The 14,314-nt window shown below is 39.8% G+C and overlaps 1 protein-coding gene across 1 annotated transcript in view; it reads right to left on the bottom strand.

Moving 5' to 3' along the window:
• Positions 1 to 14,314, bottom strand: part of NUP93 (nucleoporin 93) — a 92,074-nt gene that overhangs the window by 21,195 nt on the left and 56,565 nt on the right. The window contains exons 4-6 of the mRNA XM_080937377.1: positions 9,667 to 9,729; positions 5,955 to 6,083; positions 122 to 196 (exon numbers count right to left, since the gene is read on the bottom strand). Of these exons, the coding sequence (XP_080793503.1) occupies positions 122 to 196; positions 5,955 to 6,083; positions 9,667 to 9,729 (267 nt within the window). The remainder of the gene's footprint in view (positions 1 to 121; positions 197 to 5,954; positions 6,084 to 9,666; positions 9,730 to 14,314) is intronic.

The following is a 14,314-nucleotide window of genomic DNA, read 5'->3' as shown; positions in this document are numbered from 1 at the left end:
ATGAGCAAGAAGCCCCGTGCTTTCAGGTCTGACATTGCTGTGAAATCACTATTCCCCTTGACTCTCCAAGGATCACAGCTTTCCTTCTCCAGGATCAAATCTCCCTAAGAGGCATACTCACCTGCCGAGCATAGGCCATCTCAATGCTATCCAGAGAGCTTCGGCCAGGAGGACTCACATCACTGATGTAACTCGGCTATAGGTAAAGACAGAGCTGGATTAGTTAAGAGCATAAACATATCCATGTTTGTAACCTGAACAGGGAAAGCAAAGGAGAAGAGCAGCAAGGTTCTGCTACAAGGACACAGGCTCAGCTACCCTCTAACAGCCCCAGGAAATATTTTCCAGTACTAAAAACCTAATTTTAAGAATTATGCATTTAAAAAGTACTTGATTGCTGCCTCTGAATTTCCATTTAAATGACTTTTGCCTAATACTGTTTTCAAAAGCACCTCTCCTTCAGCTGCCCTTGGCAAAGCCACTATTTTACCACACATAAAGTCAATTACCATCAACAGGATGTGTGCACCCTAATTCTCACAAACGTTTAGCCGGAATTCCACAGTCAGGGTTGCCTAAGAACTGGATACATGGATGCCAGCACATTGTGTGGGAGAATGTTCCCTACACCTCCTACCTCTAACCAGGTCACTGGAAAAAAGTGTAGTCTATATTTTAAGTCATGCTGGCTATGACAAAACAGGACACAATAAAAGAATGCATAACAGAGCCAAGGAACCAGAGACCAGAAAAGCAAGGAAGCCAGGCAAACAAGGCCAAAGAAGAGAAGAGCTCACCAGGAGCCTGGAAGTATATAAAAAGACAGCAGTGAGTAGTTTTAACCCCCAACACACACACACACACACACACACACACACACACACACACACACACACACACACACACACGGAATAGGCTTCTCAGAATAGAGAGCATTCAGAAAAAAAGGCCATTCTGGGCACAGAGGTATGTAAAACTTTCCCAAGGAGAGGGTTGGTTCACTCTAGGCAGGGGAGAAGGAACTGTAATAGCACGTACACAAAACAAGTCTAGTGTAAAAACTAAATCCAGTAATGCACACAAGGAGAAATAGATGAATTTCTACACAGAATGTTTTGCCTTCATGAACACAAAGAGGATCAAACTTATTAAAATTAGGAAAAACAACAACAAACAAACACCCGGACCTGAGCATTAGAGCTCTAAATGAAACCCAATGTGTATAGCCTAATATATAAAACAAGCAGCGTACTTGAGCCATTCCTATGAAGGAATTCACCACAAGAAAACCAACACACATTTACCTATATGGACCGCCACCAACAACAACAAAACCAAAACCTCTAATGTGAGTAAAACAGGGCAAAGCAAAACTGTAGAACCTCAAATACAGTGATGTAGCTTATACAGTTGACAAGGAAAAAGATGGCACAAACATATAATATCCATACACAGAAGTCCCTAACAGGGAACCAGAAGGTTGTCTGGACCGGGTAAGTGCACAATAGTGCACCATGTGAGAAACTTTTTGTGGAACATCACAGCAGTAAAACAAAGAACCTGTTGAACAGAGTTTGAAACATCTTTGCAAAGAGCAGTGGAGCACTTTCTGCGCTTTGAATTCTACTCAAACTGTAACATATGAAACTAGGCCCATCCCTTAGGAATCTGACAGGGAGCACAATACACAACTTAGAAGCATCTAGTGTAAGGCTGTCAAATTCAAGCTGTCAGTCTGTATTTTACCCATCAATTCCATCATTCATTTAAGACATGTCATACATGCCACTACATGCTGGAAAGAATAAAAATGCTGCCAAAACCATAACTGAATAAGAATGTTGTGATTTCAGAGATGTTAAAATATGAGAAAGCTGTATGATTGACACCTGAAATATGGTATCTTATCAAAATTAGTGGCTGCTCAACAGTCACGAGTTTCACACACCACAGAGCAGAACAGCAGCTGTGTCATCTGTCATAAAGCCTCAGCTTGGCTTCTTCAGCAAGGCTGTTGCTTGCTGAGTCACTTTCCAGGCATCTCATCCAGGGATATGCTCAGTGACCGTGGCCAAAATCCAACTCACCTAAGTTAAATCCACCTTTTTATTAAGAAAAAAAAAAAGTATGTCTCAGAGAGAGAGAGAATATATGTATGCATGTACGTATTTATGCATGCATGAACATATGCATACATGTTTACATAAATAGGCTGAATCCTCCTCTTCCACCTTCCATGGCTTCCAGGGTTCAAATTTAGGCTGTCAGGCTTTCATGGCAAGCACTGCTACCCACTGAGCCATCTCAGCAGACCCCAAATACATTTTAAATGTTGGTTAAAATATATCTAGGAGTTCCCACACTGCTCAACATCATTTTGCCATACAAGCCACAGATACTGGAGTCCTTCCTCACACTGGCCAGATGTAAGAACTGGGCCACAAGAATCCATAGCAGGGCAATTAGACTCAGGAGACTTATGTCAAAGTACATTATTTTTACCTAGACAACTCTTGAAAAGTTAACAATTTCTACCTTCCTTTAAAAGCTGTACCCCTTTCTTCAATGGCATCCCAAGGATATTAACTTTCCAAATAACTTTAGGCTATTAAAATACTGCTTTCTTTATTAAAACTTGCCAGGAATAGATATTAACAGTGTCTTTGCTCTTCTGTTATTGAAAGGCTCCTGGGAAAAACAAACATTCCAGAGACTACCATATTTCAGTTCATTTCTGCCTTAAAAAATTTCCCACAAAAGCCTCAGGCTCAGCTTTATATTAAATTATCCAAATTTGGACATTTTCCTTCAAATAAAAGGTTAACTCAAAATGATCCATGGTCTTCTCTCTGACGACTCTTTGATCCAACAATTGCTACCACTGTGCTCATCAAGCCCTACATCTTCCATTATTATTTGTCTATTTAAATCAGAATATTTTTATTCTTGGCAGTACTTCATAAATCAAAAGAGAAAAAAAGCCATATTAAGACCACTGATCTTAACAATGTGTAGCTTACCAAATGCTGATGGAGCTGTAACACTGTGCAGGCTTGGAGCACACAGGCCATGCCAGACACTGGGCTGCAGTGTTCTACCTGTTCCCAGCCCTTAGCACAGGGAAAAAAAGGGAGTCTCACAAAGAAAAATCTAGGTTCAAGTTTAATTCTGATACTTGTCATCTGTTCTTCAAACTGTGTGTTCTCCTCTATAGTATGAGTGAAGTAGAGATAATATATCTTTCTATCACTTTGAAGGAAATTATACAGAGAGAGTCTGTGAAAACACAGGGCTCTATGTACTACAAGAATGACTAAATTCTGAAAAGATAGCATCAAGTGTGGCAAGGATAGAAAACTAATGGAATTTTCACATACTGATGTTGGAGAATATATAATGAAACCATTTAGGGGCAATGTCTAGTAAAGTTGAACTTTCACAGGGTGTGGTGGTTCATGTCTTAATCCCAACCCCTTAAAGAAGTTAAAACAAGATGATCACTGTGGGTTGAAGCTAGCTTAGATTACCTAGTGAGCTTTGGGCCAGCTTGGACTACAGAGTAAGACCCTATCTCAAAAAACCAAAAGAACAACTAAAATGCTAAACTGTGTGTGTGTGTGTGTGTGTGTGTGTGTGTGTGTGTGTGCTTTCGCATGTGTGTGCACATGTAGGGGAGAAATGGGTGTTAAGAATTGAACCCAGGGCCTGGTGCATGCTCAAGTGCCCTTCCAGTAACTCTAACTCTAGCCCAAAGCTGAACGGGCACATATATTTTGACCTAGCAATTTCCTCTCATATGTATGTACCCCAAAGAGATACAAATATATTTCACCAAAAGATAAAGGAATTGTTCTTAATAGCATTGTTTATAAAAGCCAAGAACTAGAAACTATCCAAATGACCATCAACACTATAATGAGCAAACAAAACTAGTTATACTGCTCAGCCATAAAATTAATGGCTCACCACTATGAACAATATATATATGAGTAGAGTGTAATGCAAACAAAGAAGCTACAAACAGCACATTTTACGGCTCTGGTCATATCAAGTCCAAAGAGGCAGGACTCTGGGGATGGGGTAGAGGTCAGAGGCTACTGTTGAAATGCTGAGATTGGCTTAGTAACTTGTTCATTTTTAGTAATTTACTAAATTACACTTATAATTTTTATGCTTCACTGTATAAACCTTACACTTTATGGAGAAAGTTCAAAGCAACAAAACCAATGAAAACTATATGAAAGCTGAGAATAAACCCTCTGCAAGCTCAGACCTGTAACTCCAACACTAAAAAGAATAAGACAGAAGGATCACACAGGTCATGCTATAAAGAGAACACCAGACTACTCAAGGCTGTATACTAAAACACAATCCTATCTCTACATAAAGAAACAAAAGCTTCCCACAAGTTTTCAGAAAATGAAATTCTCTAGATATACGGAAGAGACTTGCATCGCCTGACAACTTACACAGCAACAGAGAACAGCACAAGCATGGGTTACTCTCTCCAAGGGGCCTGGAGGTCATGGAGGAAGAGCCTGCTGAATAGACTGGTCTATTTTTGAGAGAAGAGCAGTCAAGGACGAATATTTCATTTGTAGTTTATAATTACTTTCAAATCCCTGTACAGAGCACAACCTATTAACACCATTTTTTAAATGAAGTTTATAAAAGCAGGAGTTGTTCTAATTATTTGTTCAGATTCAGGAAGAATTGAGAGAGAAACACTAGATTAGCCAAGGGTCTTGTGTATTCTTCCTCCTCAAAGATATTTTAAGCTGAAGTCTAAGAAATATAGGACAGTGCCCTTAAGGAGCAATTTCCCAAAATAACCAGACACCAGCAGCTATTTACCTGGGGATTTGACTGATCAGAAAGATTGGTTCTTAAATCCACCAAATCCCTGACCCACACTTCAATACAACCAAGACTTAGAAGTTCTGGGCTTTGCCACATGTTCTAACTCTGAGCCTGAGCTTCCCTATCTCCATATACAGTAACAGTGTAGGGGCCTGCACTGGCTGAGGGGCATGTACCTATAAATCAGTACTTGGGAGGATAGGATAGGAAGTTTGCAAGCCTGAGGATAGCTTCAGTTACATAGTAAAATATGCTAAGTCCTCACCAAAGAAGCACTGGTAATATTAAGATCATTGGTTTTAAAACATTATAAACTTTAGCTATTTCTGAAATAGTTCCAGATGCTTTTTTTTAAACTTGACACAGGAGCTCATGTATCCTAGGTTGGCTTTGATATTGAACTTTTAATCTTCTCCTCTTGAGTACTGGGAATTGACCAGAGCTTTGTGCATATTGCTCTAACTGAGCTACATCCTCAACTCTGAAATTACTTTAGAAAGGACAACGGCTTTAATCCCTGTACTTGGGAGACAGAGGCAGGCAGATCTCTGTGAGTTTGACGTCTAAAAAGCAGGTTCCAGGACAGTCAGGGCTACACAGAGAAAACCTATCTTGAGAAAAAAAGGAGTGATAATTAGGGGAGGGGGAGGAGGAAAGGGGAAAAGGAGAAAAAGGAGGAGGGAGAAGAGGAGACAGATCTGTTAGACCCAAATATAGCCCCTGAAAATCCTTGCAGGAAAGATCTCCAACACAGTGAGACAGAAGAAAGATGCAGAAGGAGAAGAAGCAAGCACACAAATACTTTACACAGATTAGCATATATTCTCAGACCTTGTATAAAGGAAGGCTGGAAGTGTGTGTGAGGGTGAAGTGATGCCCTACAGATTATAAAGCACAAGAGAATGGGACATCAGGATTAGGGTGTTTTAAGCTTTGAACCATGTTCCTACACTGTCTCTATCTGTTTAATTAAATCATTAAAAGAGAAGAATAATCTTGACTTAGTACAACTACCAATAAACTTTGGCAATTAAGATAAGCACACACTGGGACTTAGTATTTTAACTGATGGTAATTTACCTGATTCAACCTACCTCACTTTCTTGGGTGAAGTCAAGAGCATCCTCTCCTGATGCCAGCAGCGTGTGCAGAATTCTTTGTTTCACTTGTTCCCATTCGACCAGCATTGATTCTCGATGATACTCCTCAGCCATGCCAAAGGTCTGCCAGACAGGAACAGAGAACACACCTGGTGACTTTGGTTTTGTTTAAAACATGCAGAACTGCAAAATAGAAGCCCCCATCCACTTTTCCAAAAGCAGACCCAAACAATCTATTTTAAAATTTATCACTTAAAAAAATGTTAGAAATGGTTTATACTATTTCACTGATATGAAGACATTTCTAAAAACTCTTACTAAATTATGAGAAATATATACCACTTAAATATATATACCACTTAAATTATTTTATTATTTTATTATATAGCTGTTTTATGTACATGGATATCTGCACATTACATGCATATCCAGTGCCTAGGGAGGCCAGAAGAGGATATAAGCTTCTTGAGACTGGAGTTACAAATGATTATGAGTCACCATGCTCGATACTGGGAATCAAACCCATACCTTCTGTTTAGGAGTAGCCAGTGCTGCTACCTGCTGAACCGTCTCCAACCCAAGCTTTCTAGTTTTCGGTGGACAGTTGAGAGGCATGACGTACAGGGGCAATGGCCACCACCTTCCATCCTTATAATGCTGATGCAAAACTAAAGCAGTTCACTAACAACAAGCCGTTCCTTTCTCTACCCAGATCCTGACCACCCTTATCTAACTCCCTCTCAATGTGTCTATTCCGGTTATCTCTCAGAGATGGACCCATACACTATCTTACTTTATTTAGCAGTCCTAGAGTCCATCATGTTGAAGCATGTGCCAAAAATTTCCTTCCATTTGGATATAACACTGCTAAGAACGTGGATGTACAGATATCTTTCCAAGTCCCAGCTTTCAAATCTGGGGATATACTCAGATGGAGAATCACTGACATCATCTTGGTAATCTTGATTTTCTGAGGCTACATGTTTCCATAAAGGATACAGCACTTTAGATTCAGACAGTGAATCATTGCTTCCATTTTCCTACCCGCTCACCAACACTTGCTATTTGCTGCTGCTGCTGTCAATAGAAACATTAGGTAGTAGCTCACTGTCGTCTTGATTTTTATCTTCCTAATGATTAGTGATGAGCATCTCTCCCTATGCTTGTTGAAACAGGCATCTTTACTAGCCTTTTGCAATTAGGCTATTAAAAGCCACAGTAGTACCTTTTCTTTGTAAGACATAAAACAATAAAGAATCTTTGGTATCTTAAGAGTTAACATACACTAAAGGGTGGTGGGCTCTTCCAGTGATTTTACGTATTTATATATTTTAAAGCACTAATATTTCTTGTAACAGAAAAAAAGCACTAAAATTTAAAAATAAAAAGCCTTCTGGGATTGATTTCCCACCATCCTACTCTGGTGACTACACTGTTGTCAACTGGCAAGACAGGAATATATTAAAACAAAGGCACTGGGGTCAGGGTGGAAGAGAGAGGAATGGAAGGAAGAAAAGCAAGAACTAAAGAAAGACAGAATTAACATAGTTTATAGCTACACTGAACGGAGGCTATTCTAGGCCGGTAACTTTTTAAATGGCAGATCAGGTTTCCCCCAGATTAAGCCCACTTTTCAGACGGCTATCTCACTTACGATGAGATTGCCATCTAATTAGGCAGCACTGAGAGCATATTAGTAATGCCTGCTTTGTTTTGGGCAATGAAGATAATTTATACTGATAAAAGTTATGTGCACAAACTGTAGGAACTATTAGAAAAATCAAATACTTTCTGCAAATGCAGAGTTTTGAACAGCATTAAAATGTAGGCTAAAAGAACAAAGGATATAATACACACATGTATACACACTGACTAGGAAGAAGGGCAGCACATTTTATGCCCTTCTTACAATATTCTCTGAAGACATGGGAGAAATAAACAAAACTTCAAAAATTCTTCCTGCTTTGTTCTTTGTACTGAGAATTAAGAACATGTTGGGAGTTTCTGAACTCCATTTTACAAAATGAAGAGAGCAATATGCTTTGGCTTCACATCCTATTATTACTGAGCTGTTGCAGCTTTTAGAAACACTCTGTATGTTCTGAGGGTGTCATTTTGTCTCTGCTGGGATGCACTAAATGGGAAAAGCAAGGATACATTTGTGGGTTTCTATCCTGTTTTCTCAGCATTGCAGCAGGACATTGGCAAGTTATTCAAACATGAAATTGTAGCCAAAATGCCAGGAAGCTGCTGATTTTTAAATTATTCTTTATTGAAAATTATTTTTTGCTCAGCAGCAACCTTCCAATGTCCAGCCAAGTGAGAGATATCCCTTCAGGCTGGCCACCAACACTGGAATGTCTTCCTCTTAAACACATATGCACACATTTTGTGCTGTGGCATGTCACCTAAATGTTTTGGCTGGCTGCACATTTAGTCTCAGTATGGTACAATATTTAGAGACTGCCAATTTCAGAAACACATTCTACAGAGTAAATGTATTAATAAGGTTTAGAGGCATTCAAGAATCCTAGTTTAATTTCATTGATCTTTTATAACAGGACAATCAAGTTTGGTGAGAAATTCAAGAGTGTGAACAACAACAAAAAAATCCTTTCTAAACGTCTTCAAATCTAAATCAAATGAATTTCTCTATTTCCAGGACTAAGTACTGCTGCCAACAATGTAATGAAAGAAATGGAATTTCCTTATTGGTCATGTAACACCTTTGGAACATTTCTTGCACACTAGAGAAGGCAGCCGTGCCTGCTATCAGTCCTATTGAGGGTTTTACCCTGTAGGCTGAACTAACAGTGCGTCAAGCAGGGGCACTTCTCACTTTATTACTTTTCAGATTATACAAATAATACTTAAACTTAATGTTTTACCTGGCATCCAAGCTAAGTAACAGAAACAACATTCCTTCCTCCAATTCCTTTGCAAAGACACACAGCAGGCAGACTGGCAGGTGCTTCTGGGAGTAGGCACCTTCTCAGAGCCAGGTCTAACTTGACAGCTAGCCCTTTCTCTCTCTTCCCCCAACCTCACAGGAGCCTCAAAACTCTCTGAACTGGGATATTGCTGAAAGGCTGCAGTCCTGTCAGATGCAAGAGGAGCTAACTCACGTTAGTAAAAGAAATGACCTATGAGCATCATGAAGAAACGCTTTTGTAAAATATGCACATTTATCCGACATGGGATGCTATACTGGGAATCTTACCTAATAATTATTATTCACTCCCAGAATGAAATCATCCAGAAACACCTGTGTAGAGCTACTGTTCTGATATTTCCGGGTTGAGAGCTTTGCAGGGGTGGAGATAGGCTGGAGTGTTTGATGGCTGCTCTGGGTGATGCATCTGCCATCATTCAGTATACTAAACATATTCTAGAAGCACTTGAGAAAATGTCAGCATAGCGATATAAGGCCTGCTGCCAACCTGGAAATCCAGGTTTGAACTCCAAACCCACGTGGTAAAAGGAAATAACCAATCCACAAAAGTTGTCTTCTGGTTCCACACCCCTCCCCCACTAGAAATAAAAGGTCCTCTGATTCCACATGCCCCCCCCACTAGAAAAGCCAGTTTAAAACAAACTCTTAATTTAAAAAAAGTGTCACCATCATGCGGCAAGATAAAGGAAGCAGAACCTGCATCCCACTGGTGAACAGCATCACTCACGCACCCCGTGTAGGTTGTTTTCTTACCCTCTTCCGGGACTCTTCAATAGCAGACAGCAAGGCATTATCTTTCTCATTCTTCAGGAAGCCCTAGATAATGAAGTAAAGCCACATAGCCAAGGTTACTGTCAAATAGCCAGAAGTACACTACTGAGCAGAAGATAATCCTAAGAGCCAGTATAGCAGTGCACATCCAGTTTCTGGCACTGAAGTGGAGACAGGAGTATCAGGATTTCAAGGCCATTTTCAATAACACAGGAAGTTTGCAGGCCAGACTGGGATATTGGAGACTCACATACTCTCTGTCCTCACTGCCCCTGCCAAAGCCTAGTGCCTCCATTTACTAATGGCAAGACATTAATTAGCCAAACTCTAAATGTCAGTTGACTTATGTATAATAATGAGATAATGTAATCAGGTTCTTGGACCCAAGGCTCAATACATAGCTCCATCATTAATACTGATTATCTAGATATGTAGGAGACTTTAAAGAAAGGGAGCTCAGGATGACCTCCTTGTTCTTGTTCACTGTCTCTATTTGCCTGATATGAGGTCAGCTGAGGGAGGATACAAGATACTGTGACAATAGCCACAGATGCACACAGGCAGACACCATGTAAACAACCTGTCTTTTATACTTAGGTAAAGCTTCTTTCCCTAGGGCTGAGGGGTCTAAGTAGAAACAAGCAAAGCTACAATTAGTATCATATATTCATGTATGGAGATCAAAGTTGGTTGTAATGTAGACTCCAAGTTATGCTACACACCAGATACACCTATATTCTGTACAGCACAGTTGGCAAGCACACTATTCAGACATTTATACATTTTAATGATCTGCTTTCTTTGTAATGCTTTCTCTACAATTCTTAAAAATTGTGGGAAATTTAAAGAAAGAATTAAGCAATTGCCTTTAAGTGGTAAGTTTACTTAAGATGTATCAGACGATTTTCTACAGATATAGTTAGTGTGAATACTTGTATTTTAACAACTGTAGCTTTACTGCACTCTGTCCAAATAGCCTAGTTCTTAAACTGCCAGTTAACAAATGTGGATGGAAGGCAATACAGGAATATAACTTGGATAAGATGTTAATAATATTCTTAGATTTCCAAGATCCCTTATACATGGGTCCACAATTCCCCTGCACCTGCTCTCATATTCCAAACCATATGATGTACTGATAGGCAGCCAACAGCCAGCAAACAGTTCTCTCAGGAAGATAGCTCCAGGGCAGCTCTGAGGATTCAATGCAGACTACTATCTATACTGATAACAGGACCACAAGGTGAGGACTAGGGAAAGGCTTCAGTCCTTCCTAAATAATAGTCCACACACACAGGAAAGGGAGATAAATGATGCAATTATAAAATATACATGCATTGCCCTTCCTGGAAAAAAATCAACTAAAAGTTTTATTATGAATTCTCTATTTTTAAGACAGGATCTCAACTGTGTATTACCCAACTCACTATCTTTCTTACAAGGACTTCAATGGTTACAGTGTCACCATTTATAAGCAAAACTAAACATCAACTACTATGGACTGATGCTGCTCAACAATGGGTAGGCAGGGACCATGCACTGCTGCTTCAGGAAGCTGTGCAAACAAGGGTAGAAGTGAGAGGAGAAGCCACTGTTCAATTTAAGGCCTAATTTAATTTCTCTGTTATGGCTGATGCAGAGGGCAACACGTTGGTTAAATCTGATATTCTATCTTCCCTTCTATGCTTCCCTGATCTTCCCAAGTCAAATGATCAGCACATTAACGTCTTTTAACCATGCGTACATTCATGTATTTCACATATATACATATATACATACATACATGTTTGCAGGCATAGCAGTAGTCAGACATATTCATTTAAAAGCAAAATAATTCTTGTATAACAGAGCCCTCAACTGAATTTAAAAATACTACACACACACACACACACACACACACACACACACACACACAAATCACAAATCAACATTACCAACAATTAAAGAAAATAAAGGACATATACTTGAAGAAAATTGAGGAAAGGGGTTTACATGGGAGGGGCTAAAGGGAGGAAAGAGAAGGGGGTAAATGATGTAATTATAATTTCCAAAAGTAAAAGTTTATTGTAGAAAAAGAAAATAACAAATTATTAGGATTAGATTAAGCTCCTTGTCTTTTAAAAGCTATATTTTAAAATATTTCAACATATTAAATGAAGCTTGTGCATGAGACTCAGATTTCAGATATGACCCACATATGAACAAAGACCACACCATTATGTACCTCAAAAACTGCCTGTTCTCTGTAGTTCACACAACCCTCGACACAATCACTTCTCAGAATGCCTGGAAGACAGGTCCAGACCCTCTCCCAGATAGCACAGTATTTGCATGAGACCTGTACACAATTTAAGCCATAGCTCACTAACATAATGTGAATGCTGGGTTAAGAGCTTAAATATCATATTATTTAGGCAATAATGGCAAGAACACCTGCATATATTCAATACCCCTCCAACAGAATTTGCTATTTCTCTCTCCAATTCTCCTAGGTTAGTCTCCCAAGTACTGGCATTATAAGTTTGTGCAAGTTGTGCAAGTCAGACAAAGTGTTTATTCTAGAAAGCTTATATTTGGTTATATATAGGGATAATTACATTTATCCTGATCTTTGATATTTATCCTTTTTTCCCTTTCTATAAGGAAAATTAGAACATACTGTCCATGTTATATTTTTTAAAGACTATACATTAGCAGCCTATCTTTTAAAAAGAATTAACAGTACACAGTAGTGATGGGATCTTGTGCCATCTAGTGGTGATTAATTTCTTCTAAAGAACACACCCTTGGGGAAAAGCAATGAATGAAGATATTTTAAAGACACCATCTCTCTCCCATTGGCTATCAAACTATTGAGACACCCAAGAAATTCCAATTTCCCCAGGCATCTCATGATGGAAGAAAACAGGCTGAAACTAGTGCCAGCCGGGGGGGGGGGGGGGGGGGGCAGCTTGTCCCCAAGACAGAAATTTAACACAGGTCTGACAACTTCTCAGACCACCCTGCAGGACAGACTGGAGTCCAGATGGTATGGGGAGGAGCACAATCAGACTAGCGTTGCTTGGCTAGGCATACTTCTTGCTCTCTGTTTTAACCTAAACCTCATGTCAGGAACATGAAGATGAATTTGGAGCGAGTGGGGACTACTTTGCTCCTCTCCCAGTATGGCTATTATTGAATAAATCTTTTTCTGTTCTTCACCACCACCACCCACCCACCCATTCACCACACCCAACACACCCATCCCAAACAGGGTTTCTCTGTGTAGCCCTGGCTGACCTGTAACTTTCTCTGTAGACCAGGCTGGCCTCAAACTCAGAGATCCACCTGATTCTGCCTCCCAAGTGCTGGGATTAAATGTATGAGCCACACCACCTGGCTCTGTTCTTCAATCTTTTTTTAAGTGGTCTAGAGGTCCAGGCTTTGACTCACAACAACTCTGGTAACAGTAACACAGGGCTGAAATAAAATCACTAAATTAAAGATGGGGGCAATAATGTATTTTACCATATAAAATAATGAAAGCAAAATTAAACATCAAAATGGGTATGACTCCTGTCTTCTTCCTTCTCAGAGCCTGGGCAGGGCCAGGCATGGTGGCTCACCACTATAATCCTAGTACTTGGGAGGATTGCTGCAAGTTCAAGACCAACCTGAGCCTCAGAGTTTTGAGCCTTGTCTCAAAACACCAAAATACAAACATAACAAGAATAAACTGAACAGTTGGGCAGAAACATAATCTGTCTCCACTCAGGTTTCCCAAGCCTCTTCTTTGACTTGTTATGGCTAAAGTTATGTTTTAAATTTAAATTACTGTGCTTAGGAGATCTACAAAACAAAAATGCCTCTAACCTGTAAGACTACTTGTGCAAGAGCAGGTAACTTCCTGAAATGCTGGGGGCTGTTGTTCACGTAAGAGACGAATTGTGTTTCTGCTTCTGTGAACAACCTTGGTTGTCCCAAATGTACAGGATGTGCTTGATTGCACATAGACAGGAGCTATGCAGGCAGGATGTGTGGAACTTGTCAGGATGTATGTTTGCCCTTGATTGGACAAAGGTGGTTAGTACATAGCCTTGTGGGTCTTGCCTTTATAAGCCCCTGTTTAATGTAATTCAGTGCCATACTATGGGAATCCATCTGGCCAGTATTTAATAAAACTAGCTTCGAATTTGGCTCAAAAGTTGTCATAGTGGTCTTATTCTTACTGGTAGGACCAACAGATTTTGTCTATGTGCATCTTTTCTTTCTGGTTTCTGTGACTCTTCTTAAAACTTCAAAGCCTGTCCTCATTCTGGAGAGGTGTTTTTATCATTTACCAAAAAGTGGGTTCTCTGGAAAACAAGTTAGGGCACAAAGGTAAAGGCTGAGCTGGGTCTCCACTACTGGGAAGCCTCTATGCATGGCTCCCTTCCTCCTTGGAGATGCTTGCAGACCTTTGGGGTTAATATGCCTATACCTAACTTTCCTATTTACTTCTCCCTTCCAGGGCCCTGGATTAGACACTTTACTGGCTCTTGAGATGGGTTTTGGTTTCCAGCTTTCTAGAACATACAATAGCTCCCATTCAGGAAGGAATTAGGCAATTCAATGACAAATCTAGGTCTTCTGCAAGAGCAGCAAGTGCTCT

This window comes from Micromys minutus (assembly GCF_963924665.1).
Source record: "Micromys minutus genome assembly, chromosome: 24".
Classification (NCBI taxonomy): domain Eukaryota; kingdom Metazoa; phylum Chordata; class Mammalia; order Rodentia; family Muridae; genus Micromys; species Micromys minutus.
Note: the sequence above shows the minus strand (reverse complement) of the source record. Positions and strands in the feature narration are given on the sequence as shown.